At 37.6% G+C, this 27,896-nt stretch overlaps 1 protein-coding gene and 1 long non-coding RNA gene across 4 annotated transcripts in view; one reads left to right on the top strand and one right to left on the bottom strand.

The window, feature by feature from the left end:
• LOC311608403 overlaps positions 1-27,896 on the top strand; it is a 201,330-nt gene that overhangs the window by 59,857 nt on the left and 113,577 nt on the right. The window lies entirely within an intron of this gene.
• The window catches only part of LOC311608401 (SAM domain-containing protein SAMSN-1), a 49,032-nt gene continuing 44,504 nt past the window's right edge, over positions 23,369-27,896 (bottom strand). The window contains exon 8 of the mRNA XM_084800847.1: positions 23,369-24,177. Coding sequence (XP_084656973.1) covers positions 23,945-24,177 — 233 coding nt within the window. The 3' untranslated portion in view covers positions 23,369-23,944. The remainder of the gene's footprint in view (positions 24,178-27,896) is intronic.

Here is a 27,896-nt window from a genome sequence, read left to right as displayed (position 1 = left end):
TTACTTTATGTACTTGTCATGGTGGAAATATCTTTTGTGTCAATGTCAGAAATAAGACTCAAAGCTCAGCTCATGGTCTTGTTACCATTTCCTTGAGTTTTAGGCGTAATTTGTTGACTCTTCACTGTTGACGAGAATAATGTTTATCCTGTGACATCCAATGTCCTCACACCAGTCATACCTAATGCTGGTGACCATGCCACTTGCACATGGTCCATTCTCATGCCACACACTTCCTATGCCTGAGTCATCTATTATGGATAAAGTTGTAGTTAGTGTTTATGGTAGAAATAGGCAGGCCTTACTTACATACAAAATCATATATGCAATACCAGAATCATTGTGGATTCGGCTCATGCTACCTTTGTTCTATGTTTAGGAGCGACTCTACACTCAGGCATAGCCTCAGGTGTCCAGAGTATTCCAATAAATGGCTGTCCCATTGTACTACTTATCTCACAGGCAAAGGACATATACACCTGGAAGGTGTTCACTGCATCATACTAGCGCTAATTATTTGTCATTTCTGTTCACACTTATTTGGTTAATACTGGTTTCATTGCCTTGTCAATGTTGTAAGGATAGGCTATGCAATTCTCAAGTAGAAATAAAGAATAGAATGGTAGTGATATTTGCCTTATAATATTTGCATTATTTTTGCAAAAAAAAAAGTCCTAAAATTCTTATAATGTGTATCTTTAAAAATATTTGTGTGTGTGTGTGTGTGTGTGTGTGTGTGTGTGTGTTTATGAGAGAGAGAGAGAGAGAGAGAGAGAGAGACAGAGACAGAGACAGAGAGAGACAGAGAGACAGAGAGACAGAGAGAGGAGAGAGTTGGTGGTGAGAAACAAATCAGGTCCTTCATAAGAGCAGTACTCTCTTGTTACCACTGAGCTATCTCTATAGCTCCAAGTAAGAATGTCTGTTCTAGTTGTGGAAATTAAAGGAAGGCATATTTTTTCCAAGCTATACCACTTAGGATTGTAACGCAAGACCTTTAGAAACTCTGGACGATTTGAGTCTGGTTAGCTACATCATTAATGCTAACTAGATGAGTAATAGGAATTTCAGTGTAAATGTATAAATATGTAGTTGCTGTAATTTATGTTTGGAATATCTGATTCAGTGGTCTGGCATTGGCATTTTCTAATACTGAAAAGCTTTGTCTCACACTCTAGTCAAATCTCTGGTTAAATATACAGACCTTCTGCTGAACAGTATGGGAGAAGAAATACATTTATGTATTCATCTGAGACAAAGTCTCATTAAATAGAATAGAACACACTTAGTAGGTAGCTCACTGTGACCTCAAACCCTAGCAGTTCTCCGATCTCCACCTGCCACAGTCCAAGAGTAGAGCTGGGTCTACCATTTCTTCTAATTGCTCCCTAGATAATCCTTCTGTTCTCAGCTCACATTCAGTGATAAATACACCACCTTTTGGAAAATGTATGAACTGAATTGTTTTTCAGTTCACTAGTGCTGGTATTAAGATTCGTCTTCTTAGACCCTCTAAGTCATCGAATAATTACTGTGTCTCTATTTTTTAAACATTTTCTGTCATGTATTGTTTCATGTTGTGTGTTAAAGCTTGAATAAAAAAGCCAAGTAATATTTCATAATGTTTTACAAGTTTTATAAATATGAAACACTTTCTCAATGGAAATAAAATTCAGTTATGACATTCAGATATAATGCTCCTAAGCTTCATTCAGATTAATCTTTTAATCAGGAGAATAATGCGTCTCACTCTAAATTGGTACCAGAATGTTTTGTGATTCTTAACATAATTTTAATTGCTTTAATGGGTGCTGTTTTCTCAAGGAACTATTGCTACTCTGAAGATGTTAAGTATAAATTTGAGTAAATGTTTAAATACAGTATTTACTCTTGAATATGTATTTGAGTTTTAATGCAGTCTTTTTCACTTCATTTAAATGGAAATTCTCTCATATAGCAATGAATTAAGAAATATATCATAACATTTTCTTTTTCCTGTTTCTTAACATCTTCTTCCATATTAAAAGACCTGTAGGTAGTTAGTTATGGCTTCAAAATGGTGACCCTAAGGACTGAAATCATGAGAAATTCAAAATACTCACTCTTTTTCTATATCACTACAAATTAATACTTTAGTAACATCCTTCATCCTTGGAGGGTATGATGGATAGAAGCAGAAAAGGATGAATCCTCTAAGCTGTACCTACTTCCAAAACCTCTGCCAAACTCACAATTTCCTGGGCAGTTTCTAGCCTGTCTATAGAGTTTTGAGACCAATTCAGCAATGGAATAGAGAGACAGAAGAACAGGAAAATGTTCTGTTAGGTTCACAATGGAGAGACTCCAACACTAGCATCAGCTGAAGAAAGTTAAATCAGTGTGGATTTAAAATTATCTTCATTGTAAATGGTAGCATGTTAACAAAGCAAAACATAAACCATAAGCATTAACAATGTCCACATGGACATGCTATAGAGGGCTATTGTTAACACTCCGTGGTTGTGTACATGCATGTCCAGCTTCATAAGGAGTGATCCATGACAAAGCTATGGTAAGCCCAAAAATTACAAATTAAAGTGATTTTAATCTACCAAACATAGCCTGGCAGCACAGTACAGTTGAGAGTGTTGGCTTGATCTCATGGCTGGCTAGAAGTCATATTCTGCTACCCATGGCCAGGGTCAGAAGATAGATGCTTTATTGTCTTATCTGGATGGATTCTGAGAAGATTTTGGAAAATGTCAACTGCAAGTAAGTTTTCTTCTAAATAAACATTGCTTTTGAACAATTGTATAGTTGCAAAAATGTAAGGTATAAACCAGCAACAGTCAGTGATTATGTTTACAGGTATATATAGTTGAATATATTCATTTATATATAAAATAAACAAAAATGCATGGACATATGCAGTAATACAACTGTATATTATTTTAAAATAGAAATTATAATGATATATGGGAATCATATTCCAATACTTTTTATATAATCTGAAAAAATCAATGAAGCTAACCATTTGTTGATTATGCATTTTAGGTTATTAATTATTTCCTAAACGTTGTCTTCTTACTCAGTACAGAGGTTGTACTTTCTGCCCTAGAGAGCCATCAGTTTCACAGGAGTAAACACTTAGCTTTTGCAGGTGAGAGAACTCTTAGGGTGACATGAGAAAGCATGGCAGGAAATTAATCTGCACTGAGGGTATCCAAGGGTGTCTGTTCAGAAAAGATTAACAGCTGAGCTAAGTCTCAAAGGCTAAAAGCTTCAGCAATGGTTGGAGAGTGTCCTAGAGATGACAAAAAAAAAAAAAAAAAAAGAATTTGACCAATTCAAACATGATTTGCCTAGATCACATTGGAAAATGTGATAGCTATCTGCCTACAGTAGAGGAAAGTGTAATGAGGCAGGAGTGGTAAATTCGTGGACTACAAAATGAATGCTTTAAGTCAGTTTGAATGAAGCTTGGATTTCATCCAGAAAGTATGGAAGAAGAAAGGAAGGGCTTTGAAACTGGAGTATTGTATCATCACGTTGGGGTTGTAGAATATCTTCCAAACAGTCTTTGTAATAGAGTAGAAGAGACCAAATATTGAATTAGAAACATTGTTATTGATTGTATGTAAACACATACAGGTACACAGTGTGGTAGATTAGATGAAGGGATGAGAATACATGTGTTAAGTATGTCTTGTCACCAATGGTTGATGTAATGGATTAACTGGTGCGTGCAAAGTATGCAGGAGAAGAAATCTGGTTCTGGATGGATGATGGTATAACATATGGTTTCAGGCAGAACATGAGTTTCTTTTGAGTAGGCTAGATTTGAGATTCATGTGGGTATATTGAATATCTGTGGTTGACATTTATGTGACATATAAAAGAAGTCAGTAGGTACTAATGCCTGGCTAAAAATTTAGATGGAGCACAACTAAGAGCCATATATCTCCACTTGGCTTCAATTACAAAAATCAAGATTTAAAAATCCTACTGCCAAGGCTGTGTTCTAGATGAACTTAAAGAGATTTTGAAATTCTCTGGATGGTCTAGTGGACATGTAAGACAGAGGGTCACTATCTGGGGGCACATAACTGTTAATTTCAACCCTTTTGTGAATAATGCATTTTTGATGTGCTTTTAAATATTTCCAAGGCCCAGAACCCATTCTGCATGAATTAAATTGAAAAACATGAAACATTTTTGTATCAGGTCTATTGCAATATAATCAATAAACTCTACAAGATTTACCAAGTTAAGATTTTTTGATTGTGTAGGTGGTTCTGTGGTAATATGTATATAAGATTTAGGCATATATAAAAGCCAGAAGATGGTGTCAGACCCCTGGTACTTAACTTACAGCTGCTTGTGAGTCACCAAACATAGGTGCTGGGAAATGAACATGCTCTTAACTATTGAGCAATCCTTCCACTCTAGAGTTATCATTTTAAAGTAGAAATGACAGTATATGACATGATTATTTACCTGGCTTCTTTCTCTTAGCACTGTGTTTACAAGGTTCATGTGGCAGACTCCTTTGAAAGGCTATGTAATTTTCCATTGCTATACTTAACCATTCATCAGTGGATGGGGATTTGGGTTACTTCTTCATTTTGACAATGGTGAGTAATGTTACTAAGAACTTTTGTGTCTATGCTTTGTCATGGAACTTTCTTTTTCAGTTATCTTGGGTAATACCAAGTATTGGAATCGCTGACTCATTTTTTAATTCTGCCTTTGACTCTACAGATGTTCTTCTGGATGAAATGATTATTTTTTCAAAGTATATATAGCATTTTACATTTCTACTACAGCACATTCAGGTTTTAGTTTTCCCATTTGCTCAGTATCTTTCCTTTTAACTCTAGCTCTATCACTTGGTTGGAATAGCACTTGATGCTATTCTGATTTGCATCTCCCTAATGCCCAGTAGTATTTATTGTGCTTTCATGTACTCTGGGGCCATCTGAGGTATCTTTTCAAACTTTGTCCATTTTTAATTGAGGTTTTCTCACTTTAATTATAATAATGTGTATTTTTCTGTTATTGAAGAATGAGTTTTTTTTTTTTTTGAGCTCTATTAGGTGCCCTTGTATTTATTTAGCATTATAGAATGTTTGTATGTTCCTGCTAATATTTAAAGTAGAATTTTTTCCTCTAACTAACTTTTTTGTATTATAACTAATTGGCTTGCTATTGAAATAGTCAATCTGCCTTTTCCCAGGATAGACTGTTTTTTGTTTTTGTTTTTTAATGTTTTTCCCTATAGGTTTACTCAACCTCTCTGTGTATGTGCATTCCAAGGGTGTTACATGTAGACAGCATCTGACTGATCCACATTTAAACATCCATTGTGTCCAGTTGGGAAACATTCCTTACCATCAAATGAAGCTTCCAGTAACAGGATTAGGTTATAACTAATTGAGATGCTGGCCAAAAGGGACTTATGGCCAAGCTGTTGCTGAAACAGTAAGTTGCTCTCTAAAAGATGACAGCAAAACACTGTTGCTGAGGAAAACACTTATACAACTTTTTGAACATGGAGAATTTGAGCTGGTGCCTACACCAAAACTTCACTTTAAGCTGTAGTGTCTTCGGAAGAGGAAGGTACTCCTCTGCATACTACAAAAACAAACAGCAAACCTGCTATAAACCCCTTGCTCTACAGTGGTATCCTGCCTGCAAGATATGCTAGAGCAATGGTGACACAAATCCTCCTGTAGTAACCAACCAATACTTGATTTGACTTAAGGCCTACTTCATGAGATGAACCCATACCCAATACTATTTGTGTGACCAAAAACCACAGACAAGAGAGCCTGGGGACCTAGGGTAAAACTGAAGACTGTTCTTACAAAGATTATTTCTCAACTGAGGCTCCCTTCTCTCTGATGACTCTAGCTTGTGTCAAATTGACATAAAAGTAACCATGGAATTACCTGTTCTCCTGTAAGTAATTCCAATGAAGCAGTTGGCTCTCTAAACTGGACTTAGGTGCAATTATTACTTTAGCCTGTATTGATCTCTACTTTGTTTGGTAAAGCAGAAGTTTATTCATGTCTCCTCAAAAAGTCGCATAACAGTGTGTTGTGTTTTGTATATTTGTTTGGTTTTATAGCTAATTTTTAATGATTGCCTTGAGACTTATAATTAATATCTTTATTGTAAAATTATTGTTCATATTACTAGTAACTTAATTTAAGTAGTACATTATATTTTTGCTTCTATAGCCTGAATCTTTTTCCCTTCCCACCTTTGTAATATTATCATTAAGTTACACCTTTATTTATTATAAACCTACCCACAGTGCTTTATAAATATTAATTTATTGAACTGTTTTATTCATAATTTTGTAATTAAAAATAAAACTAATATATAGAATATGATATACAATGCTATGCTCTATGCATATATCTCAGACTAATTAACATATTTATCAGTTCTTCAGCATTTTTGTGAGAATGTTAAAATCTACTCTTTTAGTCATTTTGAAATATAGAATTCACATTACAGTTAATTTGGGTCAATATGCCGCCCTGTGACAGCGAACTTTTGCTCTTATCTGAGACTTTCTACCTTTGGAGCTACATATTTTCTTTCTTTTTCTCCCGGTTTGACTGTCCCCCAAAGTTAATGTTCTAGAAATTTGGTCCACAGTGAGGCAGTGTTGGTATGGAAAAATTCTTAGGTGGTTGGGCCTTGTGGAACGGGGTGCATGATGGTTCAGCCCAGTAACAAGGAGCCGATGCTGTTCTTTCAGTGGATTGGTTCCTAAGAAAATGAATGCATATAAAGCAATGTTGGATACTGGGGATTCCACCATGTCTCATTAATCACCAGACAATCAGTATTTTAAGGAATTAATTAAGTGCTGGAGAGAGGGCTCAGCAGGTAAGAGCACTGGCTGCTCTTCTAGAGGCCATTCCCCATGAAGCTTCTCACAACCATTTGTAACTTTAGTTCTAGAGTATTTGACACTGTTTTCTGCCCTTCGTGGGCACCAGGCACACATGGTGGGGAAGGGGGTACTATAGACATGCATGTAGGCAAAGCATCCATACTCATAAAAGTTTATGAAATTAATTTTATTAAATAAAAATAACAAGGAAATGAAATAAAAGCCAGAAAGATGCCTCAGTGGATGGAGGAATTTTCTGTGTAAGTATGGAGCCTTCGGTACTCAGAACCCACATAAAGGTGTGAAGATAAACCTATTTACCAAAAAGTTGTCTTCTGACCTTCACATTGGTTTTATGACATGCAAAATCACACATCCATCACACACACACACACACACACACACACACACACACTGACAAACATGTATTTTTTAAAAGAAAGAGATTTACAATCTATGCAATGGACATTATAATCATGAATTAGAATAATTAATATTAATATTTATACTTCTTAGAGCAGTTTACATATCCAATACAATTCTATAAAAATGCAGATTAAATAATTTTACATGAATAGAAAATATAATTAAAACTGTATAGAAGTGGGAAGGCTACTAAATAGTCAAAGTGATCTTAAGCAAAAAAGCACAAAGCTGGAAACATCATACTCTCTTATTCAAAAGTTTTTATAGTGCTACTGTAATAAAAACAACATGGGGTACTATAACAAAACAGACATTTAAAAATGGGACAGGATAGAAAACCGAGAAATAAACCCATGTATTTATGGTGAGTTGGATTTTGACAGATGTGCTGAGATGATACAACAGGGAAATGATAATCTCTTTAATACATGATGCACATAGTGGGAACTCAGCCCTAACCCCCTGCAGCTACTGGGTATATGGCTTTGTCCAAGTTACTAAAGCTGCCTCAGCCTCACTTCTACCATATGGACAACAGCTGTAATTCAAGATTATCAGGAAGGTGACATGAGCTGCTGTCCAGGTTTTGCAGCAAAGAGTCCTCAGTCTGCCTCTTATGTTGTTTGAAAAAATGGAAGGCATCTTATTAATAAGTCTATCTTATCATATATAATTTTTAAAGAGTATATAATCACTCCATTCTCTTCCAGCTCTGACTAGTGAGCCTCTGATATTTTTGAGTTCAACACTACTTGTCATATCTTTTGGGGGCTGATGTATATTTAGAAATTGCTTGGGTTAAGCCAAGCACTCTTTCTATGGCAGTTTTGATAATAAAAAAAAAAGGCATTTAAAATTTCAAGGCACTGTTGCTGACTCTCTTGCTTACTCATGGGATTATTATCTCACTGGGTTGTGATGTCTTGCCTTGATATGCTGGTATGTACCTGGTCTTGTAGCTTCTTATGCAGTGTTTGGTTAATGTCACTGAGAGGCCTGTTCTTTTTTGAGGGGAGGCAGTGTCAGAGTAGAACCGTGAGAGAAGAGAAGGAAGCCTGGGGAAGAGACTGGGGGTGGGGGGTGGGGAGAGAGGGTAAACTGTGATCAGAATGTAATATATAAGAGAAGAATAAAGAAATACGTATAAAAATATTTCAAGGAACCAACACACAAGTACACTTGAGAAGGCATCTCCGCCTAAGTGGAGAGGCCTTTGAAATAGATGGGCTTATTTCCTTGACATGTGAGAGAATGCTCACTGAAGATTAAATCCTTTGAAAACAGACTTTGAGAAGAGGCCCACCTGGCATAGTGGCAGATGTTAAAGACAGGAACTATATTTCCAGAGCTAATTGTCATCCTTTACATCTCTCTGAATGCTTTTAACTGCTGGTTTAGGGTGAGTGCAGAGACTGGAAATAGTAGGCCCCAAATCCAAGAAGGCCAAACCTGAATCCCTAGCATGCCCAAGGGAGAAGTAAGAAGCAGAATTTCATAGGATACATGTGGACTGGAAAAGAGAGTATAAGTCCAGGACTGGATGCTCAGCTAAGGGTGTCAGGGAAGCAGGCAAGCCTTTCTGAGCTGGTCCAGATGAGAAGACCAGACCAGAGAGGTTACTTCTTCCCAGAGGTGGTGTTCCTTGTCCCACAAGACTAACATACCACTTTTTGGTGGTGGTTTTGTTTTTATTTTCTGAATTCACTAATGTGTTTGGCTGGAGTAGACAATGTGTGATTTAACCCCTTACCCCATTTCATACAGGAATTACACATACTTGCTCAGTTTCCACTTGTGAGCTAATGCTTTAAATGTTCAGGGAAAAGAAAACTGAAATGTGTTATTGCTGCTGAAGATATTTGAGCGTATTCCTTGCTAGTTAGCTAGAGCTAGCCTTGAGTCCGTGATGAGGCAAGTTGGTGCCCAACCTCCAATCCTCCTGGCAGCTGCCCAGTCCTTGGGTTACATAACTGCATCAGTCTATGTCTCTAATTCAGATTCTCTGATTCTAATGTCATCTAATTACCTTACGATGTCTCACTGAATAGCTTATGGAGCTTTGTTCTTGCTCTGTAGTCTGGACTATCCTTGGATCCACTGTCCTCGTGGCTTCACCTCTTCAATCTTAAGACTTAAGGCGTGTGCCACCCAACTTATCTAACGGTCATTTGAAATGAAATGAAATGATTAGGAAATAATGGAAAGAAAGAACATCTCATTCTTTATACTTCTATGTGTGATTTAACACCATACCCCATTTCATACAGGAATTACACATGCTTGCTCAGTTTCCACTTCCCATACAACTTTCAGTATGATATTGCACTTGGTACCCTATTTTGATTGTATCAGTGTACCTAATATGATTCTCTTTATTTCTCTTGCTTGTTCCTATCATCTGGCCTGTAACATGGATTTATTTTTTTAAACTATAAATGCTCAGTTTATTTTCTTTGGGGATATTCAAATACTATTCTACTTCTTGAGTAATCTGTTCAAGGCATGCTTGAATCTCTTATCTATATTGGCAGCTATATGGAAGGAATTCTATTCTCCCAAAGCTGATTTGCTCATGTATACTATTTGGCAAGACAGGGTAGCTGGCCTGCCGTTGGATGGTCCCTTGTTTATGTGTCTACTACAACTTTGGCTGCTGCTGTTGATCAGTTGGGGATTTGCAGGCAGCCAAGCAGTGCTACTGCCCTGGAGAGCTTTCTGAGCAACCCTAGCAAATGACACTGACACCATAAAAGATTTCTTCACAGACAGACGTTTTCAATTAACCAAATTACTCTAACAGGGCGTAGCTCTGGAAGATTTAAGGCAGTGCTGGTTGCTATGCCAGCCAAGGAGACTGCTTTGCCAATTGAAAGGCAAGCATATCTTTCCCTGCCAGCTTGCAGGGAGATGGTTCTTGCAGTGATAGCAGATCTACCATGCAGGTTTGATTTAAGGCACTCTATTACCATACCTTTGTAATTATCATCAGGCAAAGATGAGTCCTGGAGAAAGGGTGGCTCTTACATTTGAGGATCCAGCAGCCTACTCAAAATGTACCATGTAAAATGGACCTTCTCAGAAACACCCTTTCAACTAATTAGGCTTGATTTGTAAAAGAATGAAACATAACCTTTTGCCAATAACTTTGTTTCAATTTTTCTTACCCCAGAAAAATGTTGTCTCACAAGGCCCTGGCAGAGGGTCCTCAAGACACCTTCAGGAAGCTTCGCTCTTCTTTAAATGTGTTGGCATTAATCTCATATTTCATAGAATGCTGTGAAAAGCTTTGTGAGAGTAAATATTCTTATTCTAGGACAGATAGCACACTCAGTGATTCTGAAAGTCAAGCATGTGCTGTTAGCTGTTATTCTATTACTTAACATCATTGCTATCCAGAGTGCAGACTCTTGTGTGTGCATGTGTGTGTGTGCATATGTGTGCTTGTGCGTGTGTGTGTGTTTGTGTGTGTGTGTGTGTGTGTGTGTGTGTGTGTGATATATATGTCAGAAGGTACCATTTCTCAGGCACAATCCACATTTTATTTTTTAGATAAGGTATTATAATTTGTTTTAATGTATCATATATTGAATCCTGGCTTCTCAGTAACGACAGTGCACATCTGGAACCATTATTTTGTGACTCTAAATCTCTAAGTATTCCCAGTTTCTTGTATTTGACAACTGGCCCAACGAGCAATAACTTAGTAAATTGTATATCACTTTAAAAAATATAAAATTAGCTCGTAAAAAAATACTAACACGAGTACAAGATCCTTTTATTGCTGAAATGTAAGCAGTGGTTACAGACTCAATCAAAATGGAGTGAATAAAGTATTGTGCCTAGTGTAGTGAAATGAAACATTCTGGAGCAATTATTCTTAATTTAATTTAAATGAACAATTGCTCTTATAAATTATTTCACATACAGCTAAATAGTTGTGTATTTACATGGTGCCTTTTCTTCTAAAATTCTAAGATTAAAACATGATAATGTAAGCAAGTTGTGCGTTAACAGCTCGAATGACATGGCTTAGAAGGTAAATATCTGACTCTGGCACCCGAAAGGTCTGTTTGTCTCCTCTGAGGTCGGCTTGCTCTCCTTGACTTCCTTATTTGGTTATATAATACATCTTTGCTCATGATTGTACTGCCGTTACAGATGTGGTTTAGCACTCACATCTGCAACTAGGTTGGGAACTTGTTGTAACCAGAGACCACTTAGCTTATGTTTCATTAGGCCAAGTGTCTAATGGAATTTTCTGTATCTAGAAAGTGTCAGTTGTTTTTGCTGGGATGATATAGGCAGGGCTGTTGCCATTTTACACCATGAAAGCTTGCAATAGGATCTACAAATAGAGATCTGTTTCCCTTTCATCATCTGATTTTGTTGGGCTGCTAAGAGGGTCCATCAGATAAAGGCTATGTCCGGGGCCATGAGTTAGAACCTCTGAGCTTCCCCATACAGGTGGAAGGAGAGAAAACATGCCACAAAGTTGTGCTCTGACTTCCACTTGCTTTCCTGAAATATACACCTCCTCAACACTGTAATAAAGGGGCAAAGAAAATAAATTGTGTGTTTGTGTGTGTGTGTGTGTGTGTGTGTGTGTGTGTGTGTGTGCGCATTTGCCCACCACCACATGCATGGGGAGGTAAGAAGACAATTTCAGGATCAATTGTTCTTTCCACCATGTGAGTCCCAATGATCTAACTAAGCTTGATGGACTCAGCAATAACAGGTTTTCCCCACAGAGCCCCTTGCCATTCCATAAATCATCTTTTAAAATATATTGTGTTCTCTTCAGATTTCCAGAGAGTTCAGTCTCAGATATTATGTAGGTGTAGGGTAGTCCAATACTGATAAACACCCTAACATATCTAACAATAGATTTACCAAATAAATTAATTATAAAACTGTCAACGCACATTAAAGCATGAGGCAGCTTTGAGCTCACTGAGGAACAGTGGAAGTTTATTAACAGCAGTGTTCATGATGTCTGAATAATATCTTGAAGATATGTTAAAGTGTCCTTAAATTTATATCTTTAATCAAGTTTGCAGAATTTGGAGTCTTTGTTCAGAAGAAAACTACTCTAGACCCCTTAAAGCCTAGTAAGTAAAATATTCATAAAGATACAGGACCCAAGAACACTACCTAAAGTCTACATAAATCCAGGTACCTATATTAACATTTAATGTTCAAAATGAAGAAGTAATGTTTCTCATTAAATTTCCTTGATATGAAAGTAATGGTTCAGTATTTTATACATTTTTAATGAGTTGTTATTTTTTACGTCTTAGAAGTGGACAATTAAAACATTGACACACTTATGCAGAGAAATGGACTATGATAATGCCTGTCACTGTGGATATACCTTGGAAAAACTCAGGAAAGATATTAAATGAGATTCTTTTGGTATAAACTTGGAAGCACCTCTTCATTCTTGATTCTTACAGGTATTGTTATTACTGATGGTGACACCATGTAAGTAATGAACTTGGCAGAGGAAAATTCTCCTTTGGTGCCTCCCTTGTTCAAGCTCTGTATGAACATTGCAGTGTAGACATTAACATCACTTTAATGTCTGAATAAATGGATCTTAGTTGCTTAAGAACTTGAGAGTAACTGACAAAACAAAGCCTCCTCCCCAAACTCTCACATTCTAACATCCACACTCATTCTTTATAGGATGCTGACTTGTATGCTAAGGAAAAGCTCTTTTAACTTGTGCTGTCTATAATTTAGGTAGCTCTTTGCACACTGGCTCTGGCACTGTGTCACATGGGAGCTTCCAATAACTGCCAGTCACATGGTGACAATTATGCTTGATTAAGCAGATCCAGTAAGTACTTGATCGACTTTTTCCCATAAATGCTGACATTCTCAAGCCAAAGGGAAAAGAACACTTGCCATTATCTTGTGCACTCTGGCCATCTCCCCTTGTCTCTCTTGGAAATACCAGGCTCTGGGCTTCTTAAGATCAGGTGTCCCCAGAAAATTAGCATCTGCTAAATCTCAGCATTTTTTATCAAATATGTCCCTAGGTAATTCGAATGTTTTGAGGTCTGTGACTCTTATAAAGAGAGGGGTGCTGGTATGTGAGATTTTAATGGATCTTTGACAATCATTTTTGCTATTGGTCCTTTTAACTTTTATAACTGACTTTGAAGTTCTCACAATGTTTCAGAACCCTCTAGAGTTCTGTACAAAATAAGTGTATACATTAAAATATGACTGTGAATAATTTCATTATGAGAGCATAAAATGTGGCTATGGCCTGGCACATTCCTTAATTATCCACTGCAAAGGCAACTTTAGCATTTTCTGGAAAGGTAACCCAAGGCTGCTATGTGTCAGGGTGATTCAACAAGCTCGATACTCCCAGGGGCCCTATCTCCTTTCCCTGTGCTCTCATACTTTCATACATGGAGAACTGGCATAACACAAGGAACTTAAAAAATTAGTTTAATTTTGTATGACTCTTTTCAGAGAATGGCCCAGGGCTTCAGATTCTTCCCTAAGCAGGCTCCATATTCCTACTCTGTCTGTCCATCTAGCTCAAGGGGTGAAAGGAGTCCACGATAGAGTAAGGAAAGCTGTAGGAGCTGAGCAGAGGAATTGGAAAAAAGATGTTTTGTCACTGTCTTTGACCAGACTCATCACCTGGTCTCAAGTGAATGGAAGAGAGCCGAGGTATGCCTGGGAGCCTAATAAACACACTTTGGTGAACACAGATCATTTTCTCTGCCTCATAACTTATATGAGTAAGGCTCTCTAGAACAGGAAAAGCAAAATCAAGCAAGCATGAAAAACTTTGATCATAGCAATTTTAATGGGGACCAAAGAATGTCTTTATAGTTAACATAAGCCTGTATAAAGAATGCATGAGCCTAACCTGTCAGGTGTGCTATTTCTCTTTCCCCATGTATAGTATACTTCTTGAGAAAATTCAAATTAGTACTCTCGCTAAGGAAGGAAGGCTTGAAACCCCAAGCCTATTTTAGGTCTTATAACTTGCTTTATTCACTCAGGCCCAAGCTCTTACAAGAGCTAACATTTGGCTGAATCTATGCTATTCTACCTTAAAATGCTTAACAATTCTGAACCAAGATCAGCACATTTTCCTTTGCCCTGTGTCATGAGTCTGATTGTTCAGAGATCTCTCCCTTTCTATCTCACTTGCTTCATCGATGACTAGAACTAGTGCTCCAGTAATAAATTAAGGATAACATATTCAGATTCCTATCATGTGAAGCCACTCTTCATAGTTCAATAGAGAAGCTTTGTGTGGGCATACGTACACAAAGCATGTGTGTATATGCCCATGTGGAAATGTGTATTTTCAGGGCAAACTTTATTAGGAGCAATTTGTTTTAATTGATATTCACTGGGCTTCGTTCCATTGTTTATTGTTAGCTACTCATGTGTAGAGCTGGTTGATATCAGTAGCACAAACATTTGTTTCAGATAAATGGCGTCTCAGTTGGATAGATTTTAATTAAGCAGCCTTTATTGTACAAGTAGTTGCGTTTGCAACTATGAGGAAAAACCGCTTTAAGTTCTAGCTCTGTAATCCAGAATTGGAACTTGTTCTGTGACCTTGACTAAGATTTTTCTGTGAGTTCCAAATTATTTGGATGTAAAAATAAGGAGTAAGAAATGTTTCCACTGTAATATGGTAAGCTTTTTTTTTTAACTGAAAATGCCTGTGCATGTGTGTGTGCATGTGTATGTGTGTGTGCGTGTGCATGTGCGTGTGCATGTGCGTGTGTGTGTGTGTCTACTGGGGGTCCATGTCTGATAACTTTCTCTCTGCTGCTGGTTAGTGAACTTCCCAGAATCACCCAACTTCAGCCCCTATGCTGGGGCTACAGGTGTGGGCCATGATGAAGTCAGGCTATGGGTATCTGCATTCAAGTCTTCATGCTGGCTCTGTAATCTCGCAAGGCCTCTTCCTCTGTTTCTTATTTGATAATTATTATGATATTTAGTAATCCACAAAATCCTGCATACCATTTCTTTTTTCAAGATCCTTAATTACACTTACAAAGACCCTTTATTCAATTGAAGTAGCACGCACAGGATCCCCTAATTTAGTGCCTGCTGTCTTTGGAGCAATATCTCAGCCTACTACATTTGCTCCATCCACTTTTCATTATTGACCAAGCAGTGAGATACAGGATGGTATCAGATAGTACTTTTTTTCATGGTCATTGATACAGGAATGATTTGTGCTGGAGAATTATACACTAAACAAGACCCTGAAAGAAATGCTACTTATGTAGTTGGCTTTGACATCTTCTAGAATCTCCTCATCATTTATGAAACTCACCTGCACAAATGTGAATTGTCTAGCCCAAAGCCTGGTCATTATGCATTTGATCATTCCCACTTTAAGAATTTATTTTTTTCTTCCTTTGGCCCTGCCTTTACAGTACTATTTACTTGTTCCTCGTATGGAATATAAGCACCTCCTGATGGATTCATTTTGGTGTAGTTGAGTCTAACTATGCCAGAGGAGGGGAAAATGACTAAGTAGGCTATGATAACATCTATAGCATCCAAAGTCAAAAGCCTGCAGAATGATTTCTGGTATCATTTGTAACATCATCCCTAATACATAGGGAGAATGTGTTTTCATCATTCCTTAGATAATAACAGCTAAACTGGTAGCAACTTTACTGCTGATCAAGGAGGAATCTTCACTTTTATTAGTTTACTTTCTTTTTGATTGCTTAGTAATACTATTCTAAGCATGAGAGAGAACAGCTCTTCCCTACAGTGGAGTTGTGATTTCCTTCCTACCATGTGACAGACATTATGTATAACAGCTTGTCTAATACAGCTTCTACCTTTGCCTTTATGTTTATAATTTTCTAAAGAATTTGAAAATTCATCCAAATAGAAAAAAATCTGGGCGTAATAATTTAATAGAACCAAAGTCACACAAAGGACAGGTTAGTTGAGAGAGAATAGGGTAAGAAAAACAACAATACTCAAAATTGCATAAATGTCCTCTTGCTCTTCCTATGTTCTGGGGGCTAATGGACTGTAGCAATTCATCAGTCATTCTAATAGTCTTTTAACTTCTGTCACAAAGCCTACTAAATGCTAACATGTTAAATGCTTAATATTTGAAAATGTATTTCCAATTAACCGTACAAATTATCCAGGCATCCATATTTTGAAATAAATTCCCTCAAGACTTTGAGTTCTAGGGTTTTGTATGTGAGAGACCAATGTCAATGAGTTATACTGTATATAAAATATAAATTTTAATTAAAATATTTTAGATAAGAAAAGTTACTAATATAATCCTAGTTTATATCTTATAGCAATTTTATACAAACTCCAAAACAGCTATTAACGTCAGACATTTCTGATTCAGTGTTAATCAGCTAAAATATGCTCTCGTATCATTCTGTTTTAGTGCATAGTTAATGGGTGAGTATTAATGTGGGTATATATCTATTGCCTAATAGAAATGACCCTATATTTCGTATAAAGGGACTGTGGGTGTGGCTATTTCTTAGGAGGGTGTTTTGGGTAGCTAGATTGGCCTGAATGGCATTATGATGGTATCTTATTATTACACCCTGCCAGTTGCCGCAGTTTCAATAACTCTTAGCTTCTGGGAAGAAGAATTATATATGTAGGTTCATGAAACAGATAAGATGTTGAAAATTTATAGGGCGTATGTTTTGGTGGTATAAAGTGGAAAGGCTTTATTTTTCTCCTTTCTGGAGTTACTTGACTGTCACCAGGGACAGAAGCGGGGAGTGAGATAGAAGTAAATGACCTGAGATCATTTACATGTAGTTAGAGTGGAGGCCTAGAGCAGTGCTCACTGGATTCAGGAATGGCCCAAGTAACTAGTGCTCTTGAGGGATAAAAGATGAATGTGTCACCATAATTCCCTACAGGAAGCAGGCGACACAGTCAAGCAAAGATAATTTAAAGGGAGTCTTATTTATAAGGAAACTAAATACAGAGGTGAGAGCAGAGTTGAAAGAGGAAGAACCAAAATGGTAGAAGGAAGTGAGTGTACAGCCTTAAGAGATGAGGGAATGAGACCTTGTGAGAATCTAGGAAGAACTGTGTTTAAAGTAAGCTGGCAAGGACTGACAAGGGACATTTTTATTAAGGAGGACACCTAGCACTAGGTAATTTTATGGGGCTCACTTTCCCTTCTGTCTCTCCATTCCCCTCATGGAGCTGCCCATTCCCTGAGCCCAAGAGATATCTCAAATGCACAGATCCAGGATGGAGGCCACATAATGAGCTTTGAGGGAAAAGTAGAGCTTCTTCCCATGGTACTGTCCATCTCAGGAGACCCACGTCACACTAACATTTCAGACATTTCATAGCCTAGAACATATTCAATTACATTCTCTGGGCATCAATCATATGTCCCCCAAATCCAGCTTGAGGTTGAGAGCCCTGCATGAGGTGAACTGGACAGAGATGAAAGAAGTCAGAAACATCTGATGTGGCATGAATGTCACTTCCTTAGTTATGGCACCAGCTATTTAAATACTATTTTTTTCTTTTTCAGACATTTGTTTAAACCGCATTCTGTATTCCCAAGGTTTCTTTTATGGTTTTTTTCCATCTCAACAAAGTTTCAAGCACCATAGTTACTTCCTCAGTATACTCAATGATCTGCATTCATCTGCAATTAACCACACATTAAAAACAAAAACATAGACAAACCTGCTAAGACAGTTCCCTCTCATTCCTCTCTCAGTTTTGTGTGGAGGTGGGGCATAGTTGTGTGATTGAGATTTCTGTAGTTTTTGTTGCTAAAGCAACCCTTAAGATTTCACTTTGGTATGTGGTTTGCCTTCTAATTACAGTGTCTAGTAAAATACTTAAACATCACTTCCTGAACCTTGAATTCTAAGGTACAATAAAAATCCGAAGGGGAATATGTTTGTTTCTGTAGAGAGAGGCAGATTTCCCCAACCCCTAGGGCATTTTCAGTGAATGCTTCAGGAAGAAATGAGTAAAGGTTTGAAGAATAAACAGTTGCAGAAAACAAAGTTACTGCTGCGCATAAGGCCATGTAGCCTTCGGGTATGAGCACTTATGTATCTCCTTTTGTTGAGTTCTCTATATTTTTATGAATATGTATATCAGGGAAAAGCCTTCCATCTGCTTCCTTTTAGCTGATTCCATCACATTCGGAGTTTGTGCATCATTATTGAGCTTCAGCAAAAGATGATCATTTACATTATATATGGATATAAAAGAGAGAACGAGTTGATGAATTGCAAACAAGTAAAATTTATATGGACAAAGTATGCCAGAAGTGCTTTTCACCCCCATTTTCCTCTGAAAATGCCAGAGTTCCTGCCCATTTTATTGGCCTGGTGCCCATGAACTTAAAGAGAAAATGGTCCTCTTCGCCTTGTGCCCTGTAGGGAAACAGTGTCCTGAACTTAGACTCATGTGGGATCCAGAAGGTCAAAGACATCACAGAGTATACTAAAACCAGTTGTTTTTTTTCTTTATTGTTTTTAAATTTGTAAAATATAGGATGAAGCAAAACTAAGTGTTGGAAACGGAGTAGTGAGAGGATTTCATAATGCAGATGTAAAAGGGGAGTAATGAAAAGCACATATACATTTTTTGTAAACTGTTAGCACTTTGATGTCCCTATGGCAACCTTCTGCCTAAATGTGTATAGGATGTGTGTGTGTGTGTGTGTGTGTGTGTGTGTGTGTGTGTGTGTGTGTAAATACTTAGAGTTAGGCTGCCTTCCTAAGGGCTTCCTTATTGACTGTAGCTCAATCAGCCGAGGCTCGATAATTTATGAGAAGCCAAGGCTCATGGCAATAACAATCCCAGCTTTAATTTTTCACTCATTAAAGTAAACAATCACTTATATATTTAATAATTCATCATGAAAAAATAATTACTCCTCTCACGTCCCCGAGTATAGAACCAAGGCTAAGTGCAGAACAGTCTCTTTCTGAATTATTCTGGTGCTTAAAAAGAAGTAATGTGTCCCATTAAAAAATGACAGAGACCTGAGTTCTCTGGAACCAGCTGACCCTCATTCAGTGCTTCTGCCCAACACAGCTGTCCTGTAGAGCTCAAGCGGTTTATGCTTTAAAAATTTTCAATATCCTGTAAGTATGTGCCCGTATAATCAGAGAATGAGGACTGCTTTCCTCTTATAACCAGAGCTAAGTAGAGAAAATGAAGTTGTGAAAAATTGTAGTAGCTTTTACACAAATCCTACATACACTGTGTTGAGTGTCTCCTATACATATGCATAATTTATACCATTTTTCGATGAAGAAGAATCACCTTTCGGTGATAAATGCCTGAGTATAGTCACAAAGTTCTTGAAAACAGATGCTTCACCTCCATAACCGCAGTTTGTAGGTCTACATACACAGAGTACTCAGAGGAACTCAGTTGTTAAATGGAGCTAGAGCCAAGGCAGGATTACCTCTATTTTATTACCTTATCAAAGTTAGAAGCTGCTATTATTTTTAACCTCTATTAAGATCTCATTTGTTTATATCCGAACCTTTTCATAAATTTTGCACAGCTTCTCACTTTACCAAGAATATTTGAAGCCTCAATGCTAATCAGATAGGAAGTCTTTTGGTGGCAGTATGGAGTAGGGCTTGTGTGTAAGAGGAGGAAATATCTAAAATTTCATCACATATTGTTCTCAGAACTTATGCTTCGAGCGGAAATTTCTCAACTTTAAATGTCATCAATTTTGCCACACTCAGGAAGTTGCAAAACATTCGACTTTAACCTCAGTGAAATAGAACTTGTCTGAAACCTAGTAATCAGCTACCGATCATTTTTTTAAAAGTTTTTTTTCATCTATCTCCTTTAGCAATATGATTAAGAAATAAAAAGCCACTAATAACATACTTTTAGTTAAGGATTATGTTAAGCTTATAAATATCATTATAGAATAAATATAAAACTGGAACTAAAGTGGTCTGAGTATTGCATTTGTAAAAGAAAAAAAACTGTTGATTCTGATGGTGCAGACCTATAATGCCAGTTCCTCAGGAGGCTGGGGCAGGAGGATTACAGAGATTAAGGCCACCCTGGACAGTCTACTGGATTTCCATAGATAGATAGATAGGTAGGTAGATAGATAGATAGATAGATAGATAGATAGATAGATGAAAGTCAGTTATCTGGTTCTTGCCTTACATGTGTGTAGCACAAGATCCAATCCCAAGTATTGAATCTTGCATTTATATTAGAAAATTTTATTGATTTGGTGGGGATACAATTTTTCTAATCTAGTCATAGCTAAATTTTCAAATATAGTAATATGGGAGGCCTGTAGAATCCATTAATCACTGCATACTAGAATGGTTTTACAGCTGTATATAACTACCTGTGAGCTACTAGGTCACACGGGTAGATTCTGTTGTCTTCCTAATGACATTGTTGGGTCCAAAAGACCTCCTTTATTGACCAAGTCTAAATGATGTACGTAATTGGACATCTTGCCAGGTTTAAACCTACAGAACCAATAAGAGTATCCTGTAAAGATTAGCATCATGGCTTTCTATCATCTCATCATCTGTTAAAGGGCTCAGGCTCCACTCTCCTCAGAAAGAGCAGCACAAGATTCAGGTTCCGTGGCTCACTTACTTTGGGTGAGCCTGCTCATGCCTTTCTGCCTCGCTCCCTTCAGTGTTCTATGTGGGTAACAGGTGAGAATCCACTTTCCTTCTGCTGATTTGACCTCTTTGGCATGGACCAGACTGAGGCTGGTTCTCCAGAGACTTCGTAAGTAAAGAAAATGTCCCCAAGTTCTGGATGGGGACATATTCCTATAGACATGCCCTCATTATGTCCTGCCTCCACATACAGTCCTTTTTCCTGGCTTCTTTTTGTTTTCCACTTCCCTCTCTTCTCCCTTTTGTAAGATCTCAGATTTTCTTTGCTATTGTCTCCTCAAAGCCTCAACAGAATGTACCTAGGTCCTCAACTGGCCTGAAGCTTTCATTTTTAAGGGATAGAAATTGTGGAAACTCATTAGGAGATTGGCATTGTTTTATTATTCCACGGTTACTTTACAATCTAGAATTCCCTTGCATCGCCATAAAAATGTTACACTCTCTTCAACAGAGAGGGCAGTGAGCATAGTTTACTATAGAAGATGATGCCAGTACCTGCACTGTGTCCAAAAGCAGCTTCTAGACTCTCTACTGAGAGGGGTCACCATAGTCAGGAAGGAGCCTTCTTTGCTGAGGAGGAATTAGAGGTGAGGTGACCATGTGTATCACACGTGCATCACACCTGATGTGGCACTGCTTGTTAACTTAAATCTGTTAAAGCTGACAGTCACATCTACTGTGTTGTCCTCAGCACTCAGAACATCTTATCTTGCCTGGGTTATCTTATTAACCTTTTATTTATTTACATTTAGAGAGAGAGAGAGAGAGAGAGAGAGAGAGAGAGAGAGAGAGAGAGAGAGTGTATAACTGTATGAACATATGTGTGTAAGGGTGTCCATGAAGGCAAAATTAAAGTACTGGTTTCTTGGAGCTGGAGTTACAAATGTTTGTGCACCAACCATCTTGGTTTCTGTAATCCAATCTCCAGATCTCATGATTTGAGGAGCAAGCACTCTTTCTTTTTTGGGGGGGGGCGTTTTCGAGACAGGGTCTCTCTGTGTGGCCTTGGCTGTCCTGGACTCACTTTGTAGACCAGGCTGGCCTCAAACTCACAGCGATCCACCTGCTTCTGCCTCCCAAGTCCTGGGATTAAATGTGTGTGTCACCACGCCCGGCTGAGCAAGCACTCTTAAACACTGACTGCCTCTCCAACTCCACATTTTATTTAAAATATTTTAGACAATTTGGAGGTATTTGCCTATATGCCTTTACTCTTACCAACCTATATTAACAAACTATATGCCAGTTTGATATGGGCAATAATTGCTATGTTCAATAAACTCTAGTAACTATTTTCTACATGTTCCTCCTGTGCTAGATTTTGCTAGGTACTGGGTATTTAAAAGCCTAGCCAAATAAATTCTCTCATGAAGAGAGCACAGTCTTGTGTAAAAGCAGCTATCACGTACCTTCATGTTTTGAAGGCTATGAATAGGTTCCTGTGGTCGGTCATGCCCTGAAAGGTGAGAGCAGAGATATGACTCACTAAGTAAGTGAAGGGCAAAAGGGTTATGTCTGTCCACATGTCCTGCCAAATTTGATGAGAGGCCATCAGATGCTTCGAACAAGGAGAATAAATATTATTTATTTATCTAGAATAATCATCCAGATTATTCTAGAGCCTATGTGGGCATGGATTTGAGATGGGATGTTGATTGGAAAGACATTACAACATTCCACACCAGAGTCCAAAACGTGATAGCAGCCCTGTGTATGAGTGGATGTCATGAATCTGGAAGAGTTTCTAGAGATAGGAACCACAGAACTTCCCTAGTGAAGAGGAAGGTACATGCAGAGCAAAGAAAAGAAAACCTCCTATTTCAGTCCCTAGCTCTTGCTTTCAGGAGGAAGAAAGGTAGGGTAGAAATAAAACAGGAGAGATGATTTTATAGTGAAAAAGAAGGAATTGGGCATATCAAGCTGAAATCTGGAGTATTCAGGAAGGTCAGTAACACGGATCTGGAGCTAGGAGATTGTTTTGGAATCACCATTCAGTCTTAACTAAGGACTAACTGACTATACAACGTGGTCTGCTGGAAACTTTGTTTTTGTTTGTTTGTTTTTTTCATTAATTCACTTATTCAATAACTTTACAGCCCAATCTCAGGCCCCTCTGTCCCTCCCAGTCCCACCCTCAAAATCCCTTCCTCTACTCCCCCATCCACTTCCTCCGAGAGAAGGGGAGCCCCTCCCCTTGAGTGTCAGCCCACCCTGGCACGTCAGGTCATAGCAGGACTGAGCCCATCCTCTCCCACTGAAGCCACCAAGGCAGCCCAGCAAGGGGAAAGGGATCCAAAGGCAGGCAACAGAGTCAGAGACAGCCCCTGCTCCAATTGTTAGAAGATTTCTTTAAAGCATAATAATAAAATCAAAATAAAGTATATTTAGTCTAGCAAATACAATATGTACATGGTTTATTTTATTATTATTAGATATAGAAATTTTAAAAATATTTACATATAAAGATAAAACAGCCATAGAATTACTTTTACTGACCCAAAACAGTATATGGTTAACTCTATCTGTATATCAGATAACAGAATGAAGAACTAAACAGAAAATTGTTACTAAAATTCCACCTTTGATCAGAACAAAGTGTTAATCTCAGCCTTCATTTTCCCAGTAATTTAAAAAAAAATGAGTGTATATGCTAACTGTAGAAATTAGTTCATCTGAAACTCCTTCTATAATTTATTCAAATATATATATTACACTTAGGAAATAAAGGCAAATGCAGCACATTCCATGCATTGGATTGCATTATATCTTTTTTCTAAGATAGGCAGGTGAACTTTAACACATAGTATTTAATAAATATACATTTTATGCACACTCATTGGGAATTTAGAGATATAAATTTGCATGTACAATTATTCAGGCTAAAACACCTTGCACTTGGGGATGTATTTGGATTCCTTCCATTCCTGTCTCTCTTGTAGCACAGGCAGAGTGGGAATGGAATTCAGCTCTCAGGGTGGCCTTGAGAATGTGGCTTCAGTTCACCGGACTCTGTGATGGCAATATTCTGTACCATGTCAGGGAGATTTTCTGACTCTAGATCTTCTTTGCCATTATCTGAGTTTCCTGATGAGATATAACAGCCAGAGTCCCTTGGGCAGTCGTCTACCTGCGACTTACTTAAGCCATCTGGGCTTGCAGACAGAAGTCCAGCTTCACTTTCTTGTTCTGCAATGGCTGTAAATGGGAAAAGTGCAGTGGTTAGGGAGAGCCAAGATAAGTTTTATATCATCAATTTTAAGCGTTATCCTATTTCAACTATTCCAACTTTGACTTTAATAAAATGGAAATTGCTGTGAGTAAAATACACATTTGTTTGTTATAAATGAGACATGTACACTCAGATATTCCAACTCTTAGAAGTAAGCAGCTGCTCGTCACTGTTCACTTTTATTTTTGTGTCATCCATGTGAACTACCTACATGAGCAAATCCCAGTATGGACTCTCATTTTACATTAATAATAAGTTGCCAAAGAAAGCAGATTGTATCCACAGTATGACAGATGCCTGGTCCAAATATTCTTTAAAGGATCATTAGAAAAGTCATGTGTAGTTTGAAACATAATCCATGTGATCTTGATGAACCATTCTGGAATTGTGAATATGTGGATAAGTAACTAAAAGATCACTCACTGTGAGCAACTATACAACAGCTCTTCAAATACTTGGAATTTAGCTAATATTATTTGAATTATCCAAATTTTTCCTATATCTTCATTCACCATAAAAGCAGACATGAGGGAAAACGGCAGCTTTTTTAGTATAAAAATCAGAATTTCCCAGATCTACTTCACGATACTTTAGTTTGCCTTATGTGTCTTTGTAATTCTAATAATAGCTTATTTCATGATTGATTCACTAAAGCATTTTTGTACACAAAAAGTATTATCTTGTACAAGGAAGAGTGTCAGAACTTGAACAAAAGCTATCTCTACAGAACCTAATCCACCTTGTCTAGTCTAACTCCTGTCAGGGTTTCTTTACCATCAGCCTTCTTGTTGTCAATATGAAGTGTCTTTGTCCTCTTTGATACAGGGATAGATACTTCTCTGCTCTTCAGACAGAAAATGCATCTCTAGGCTAAGCATCCCGTGCCTTCACCCAAAAATGTGGATTCTTCCCTTTGTCACTTTTCCTTGCCCTGAGACAGCCAAGCACGTAGATTTGTAGTTGAGGCTAGAACTGTGCCTTAAATTCTTAAGTGCCCTGTCCTGCAGTTACCCAGTTCCAGTTAGAGGAAATTCAAGCAGATCTTCCAAATTAAAAAATGATTCCATTTGACTCATATAGTGATAACTGAGTTGTTTTTAGGACTCTGTGTTTATCTTACACACCACGTACTGTTTTCCAATGCTGCATCTTGCCAATGTTGGTTTATGCTCTGTCACCTGCCCACTCAATCCTCACTAGCCTCTGATAGACGTGAGACCCGAGCCCTGGTGATTCCGGGTAAGCCTTTATGTAGTCAACTAACTTCCTTTTCATGTATCAGAATAGTAGTAGATATGCATGACACTTAGATAAATTGAGAAAACAGATGGTTTAAAATATTTTCCCATTCTGTAGTTGCCTGATAAGTTCTTGTTGAGAATGGCTGAAGAACCACTTCCTAGTCTCCTTGTATTCAAAATGAAGCACATCGGTTCCTTTAACCCTTTCCTAGAGGGTAATATTTTTAAACCACAAAGCCACATTTATCCAATTGTCCTGAATAAATTATTCCTGACATATAATATGAGTACATTATATAACATAGAAATAATATTCTCCTTATAAATGTTTGACACAACTTTCAAGTATCCTGGGACATGGCCTTTGAAGCCTGGCAGTGTTAATAGTTTGAGGGAAAAGTTCAGCTGCCTTAAAGCATTTCTTGTTTATTAGTGAAGACCCTTAAGTCGTAGGCGCTTTACTTAGCACGTGGACTTGATGAGGCTCCATCGCTTGTCTTTCCAAGAGCTCCTTTTACCTCAGGCAGCTAAGTGTGGACATCACTTTCTAATGAGTTGCTTTTGTTCTGCCTGTGCCTCTTCATCATATTGCTACTGGAAAGAAACTGAAAAGTCAGTTCTGTGTCCTGTTATTCTGGCATTTTTTGGAGGAGGCTGGCCACACTAGTTCCTTTGTAAACACTCTGCCACATTTGCAGAAACCACCTTATTTGAAATATCACCCCTTTAGTCATGCTGGTGGACAAAAGGCCACATGGTCTGAGATTAAGTGTAGGTCTGTTACCTCAATATAAAACAAAGAGCCCTTAGCTAATTCTGTTCAGAATGACATTCTCAGCAAAACTTGGAATCATAAGACTAATTTGCTCCTGGCCGAGTGTCCTATCCAGGCTGAATAGAAGTTTGGAGCAATTCTGAAGGTAGAAAACTTAGGCTCAAAAGCCACTGATTTCCAAAATTATCTCCTTTTCTTCTTAAAAAGAAAACAAAACAAACACTTAGCTTCTGTTTTCATCCTCAGAAGCCTGTACAAATTCACCCCAAAGGTCACAAAACAGCCAGGGAAAAGCCGACTGCCAGAGCCCTTGCTTTAGTAAGGCGCTCGTTTCTTTCCACCTGCGACTGCTGTCTTAGGCTTTCTGAAGTCTAGGAATGTTTTGTTTTAAATACAGGTTCTTTACAGTGAGAGGCCCTTTCATCTGCAATTTTTGTGAAGAAAGAAAGTAGTTTCTCAGTCTGAACGTTAAGCAGCACAGTAATTTACAGAACAGCAGCGATTTGCTAATGGTTTCCTCGTCAAGTGAAAACATGACTGCTCTCCTCAGATGCTTCCCACCAGGCCTGCAATAATTTCAGGCAGGTTATCAGCTGGAGCCCCTCAACTGTAACTATAAAAAGAAAAGGCAGGCCATTATACAGCGCTAGAGAGAGCACGGCTCCTTAGCACCCAGGCTGTGTATTGAGAGGGACAGATTTCCTCAGGCGTCTTTTTATCCCAATACTAGCATCAGGGATTGGTACAATTGCTGGTCTTAGGTGTCTATTGTTGTTTTATTTGTTTGGGTTTTCTTTTTGCCTCCAGGGAAAATAAACTCATAGTAATGCATTCCCATTTCCTTTCTAAGTCATTTAGACCCAGAAGGTGTAGGTGAAACCTGAGCAAGGCTAAACGGCCTTCCTAGAAACTGAAACCACAACCCGTATCTGCTGTGTCCAGCAGTCCAGTTGTCTCAACTAGCCAGGCAAATAACACAATGTAAAAAGAAACAGTTTACAGCCAAAATACTTCCCAGAGGATTTCCGGGTGTATCTTTACACACTAAAACATTTCAGATGTTTGCCAAAAACAAAAAACAAAAACAAAAACAAATAAACAACAAAAAACCACCCATCAACAACAAAAGAACATATATTTTTCTATTCTGTTATTCAAATTATATAAGAGCATATTAATAAACAAATGGAAGTATCAAATATTTTTATTTCTTAAATATCTGTAATATTTTATATTTCCTTTTTAGATAGCGGAAAAGTTAAAATATATCTTTTACTCAATATGGCTACAGAATGGTTTGCAAATTTTCCAAAAGTTATCCATTTTCAAATGTGAGTATGAAGAATTATCAGTAATTGTTGACATGTCTTTCTTATTGCAATTAATAGCATCAACAATAAACACTTTAGTAATTCAATTCTATGTGTTACATAATAAAAATATAAAATAACATGTTAAGATTACTTTGAAAATATTTTATTTCCTACCAAAAATTTTAGAGAATTATATAAAGTCCATGAATCAAAACTCATAGATTTAAGATTGTCATCAATGTTGAAAAATGGTGTGGTGATTAAAACATAAGACAGCTAATATAATTATTCATAAAATAATTATATTGGAGTTGTGACATTTAATTAATTAAGTGTAGGCAGTCTCAGTTATACTA

The sequence above is a fragment of the Acomys minous genome (genome assembly GCF_964271855.1).
Source record: "Acomys minous genome assembly, chromosome: 11".
Lineage (NCBI taxonomy): Eukaryota > Metazoa > Chordata > Mammalia > Rodentia > Muridae > Acomys > Acomys minous.
The sequence above is the reverse complement of the archived record's forward strand: the minus strand, read 5'-3'. Positions and strand labels throughout refer to the sequence as shown.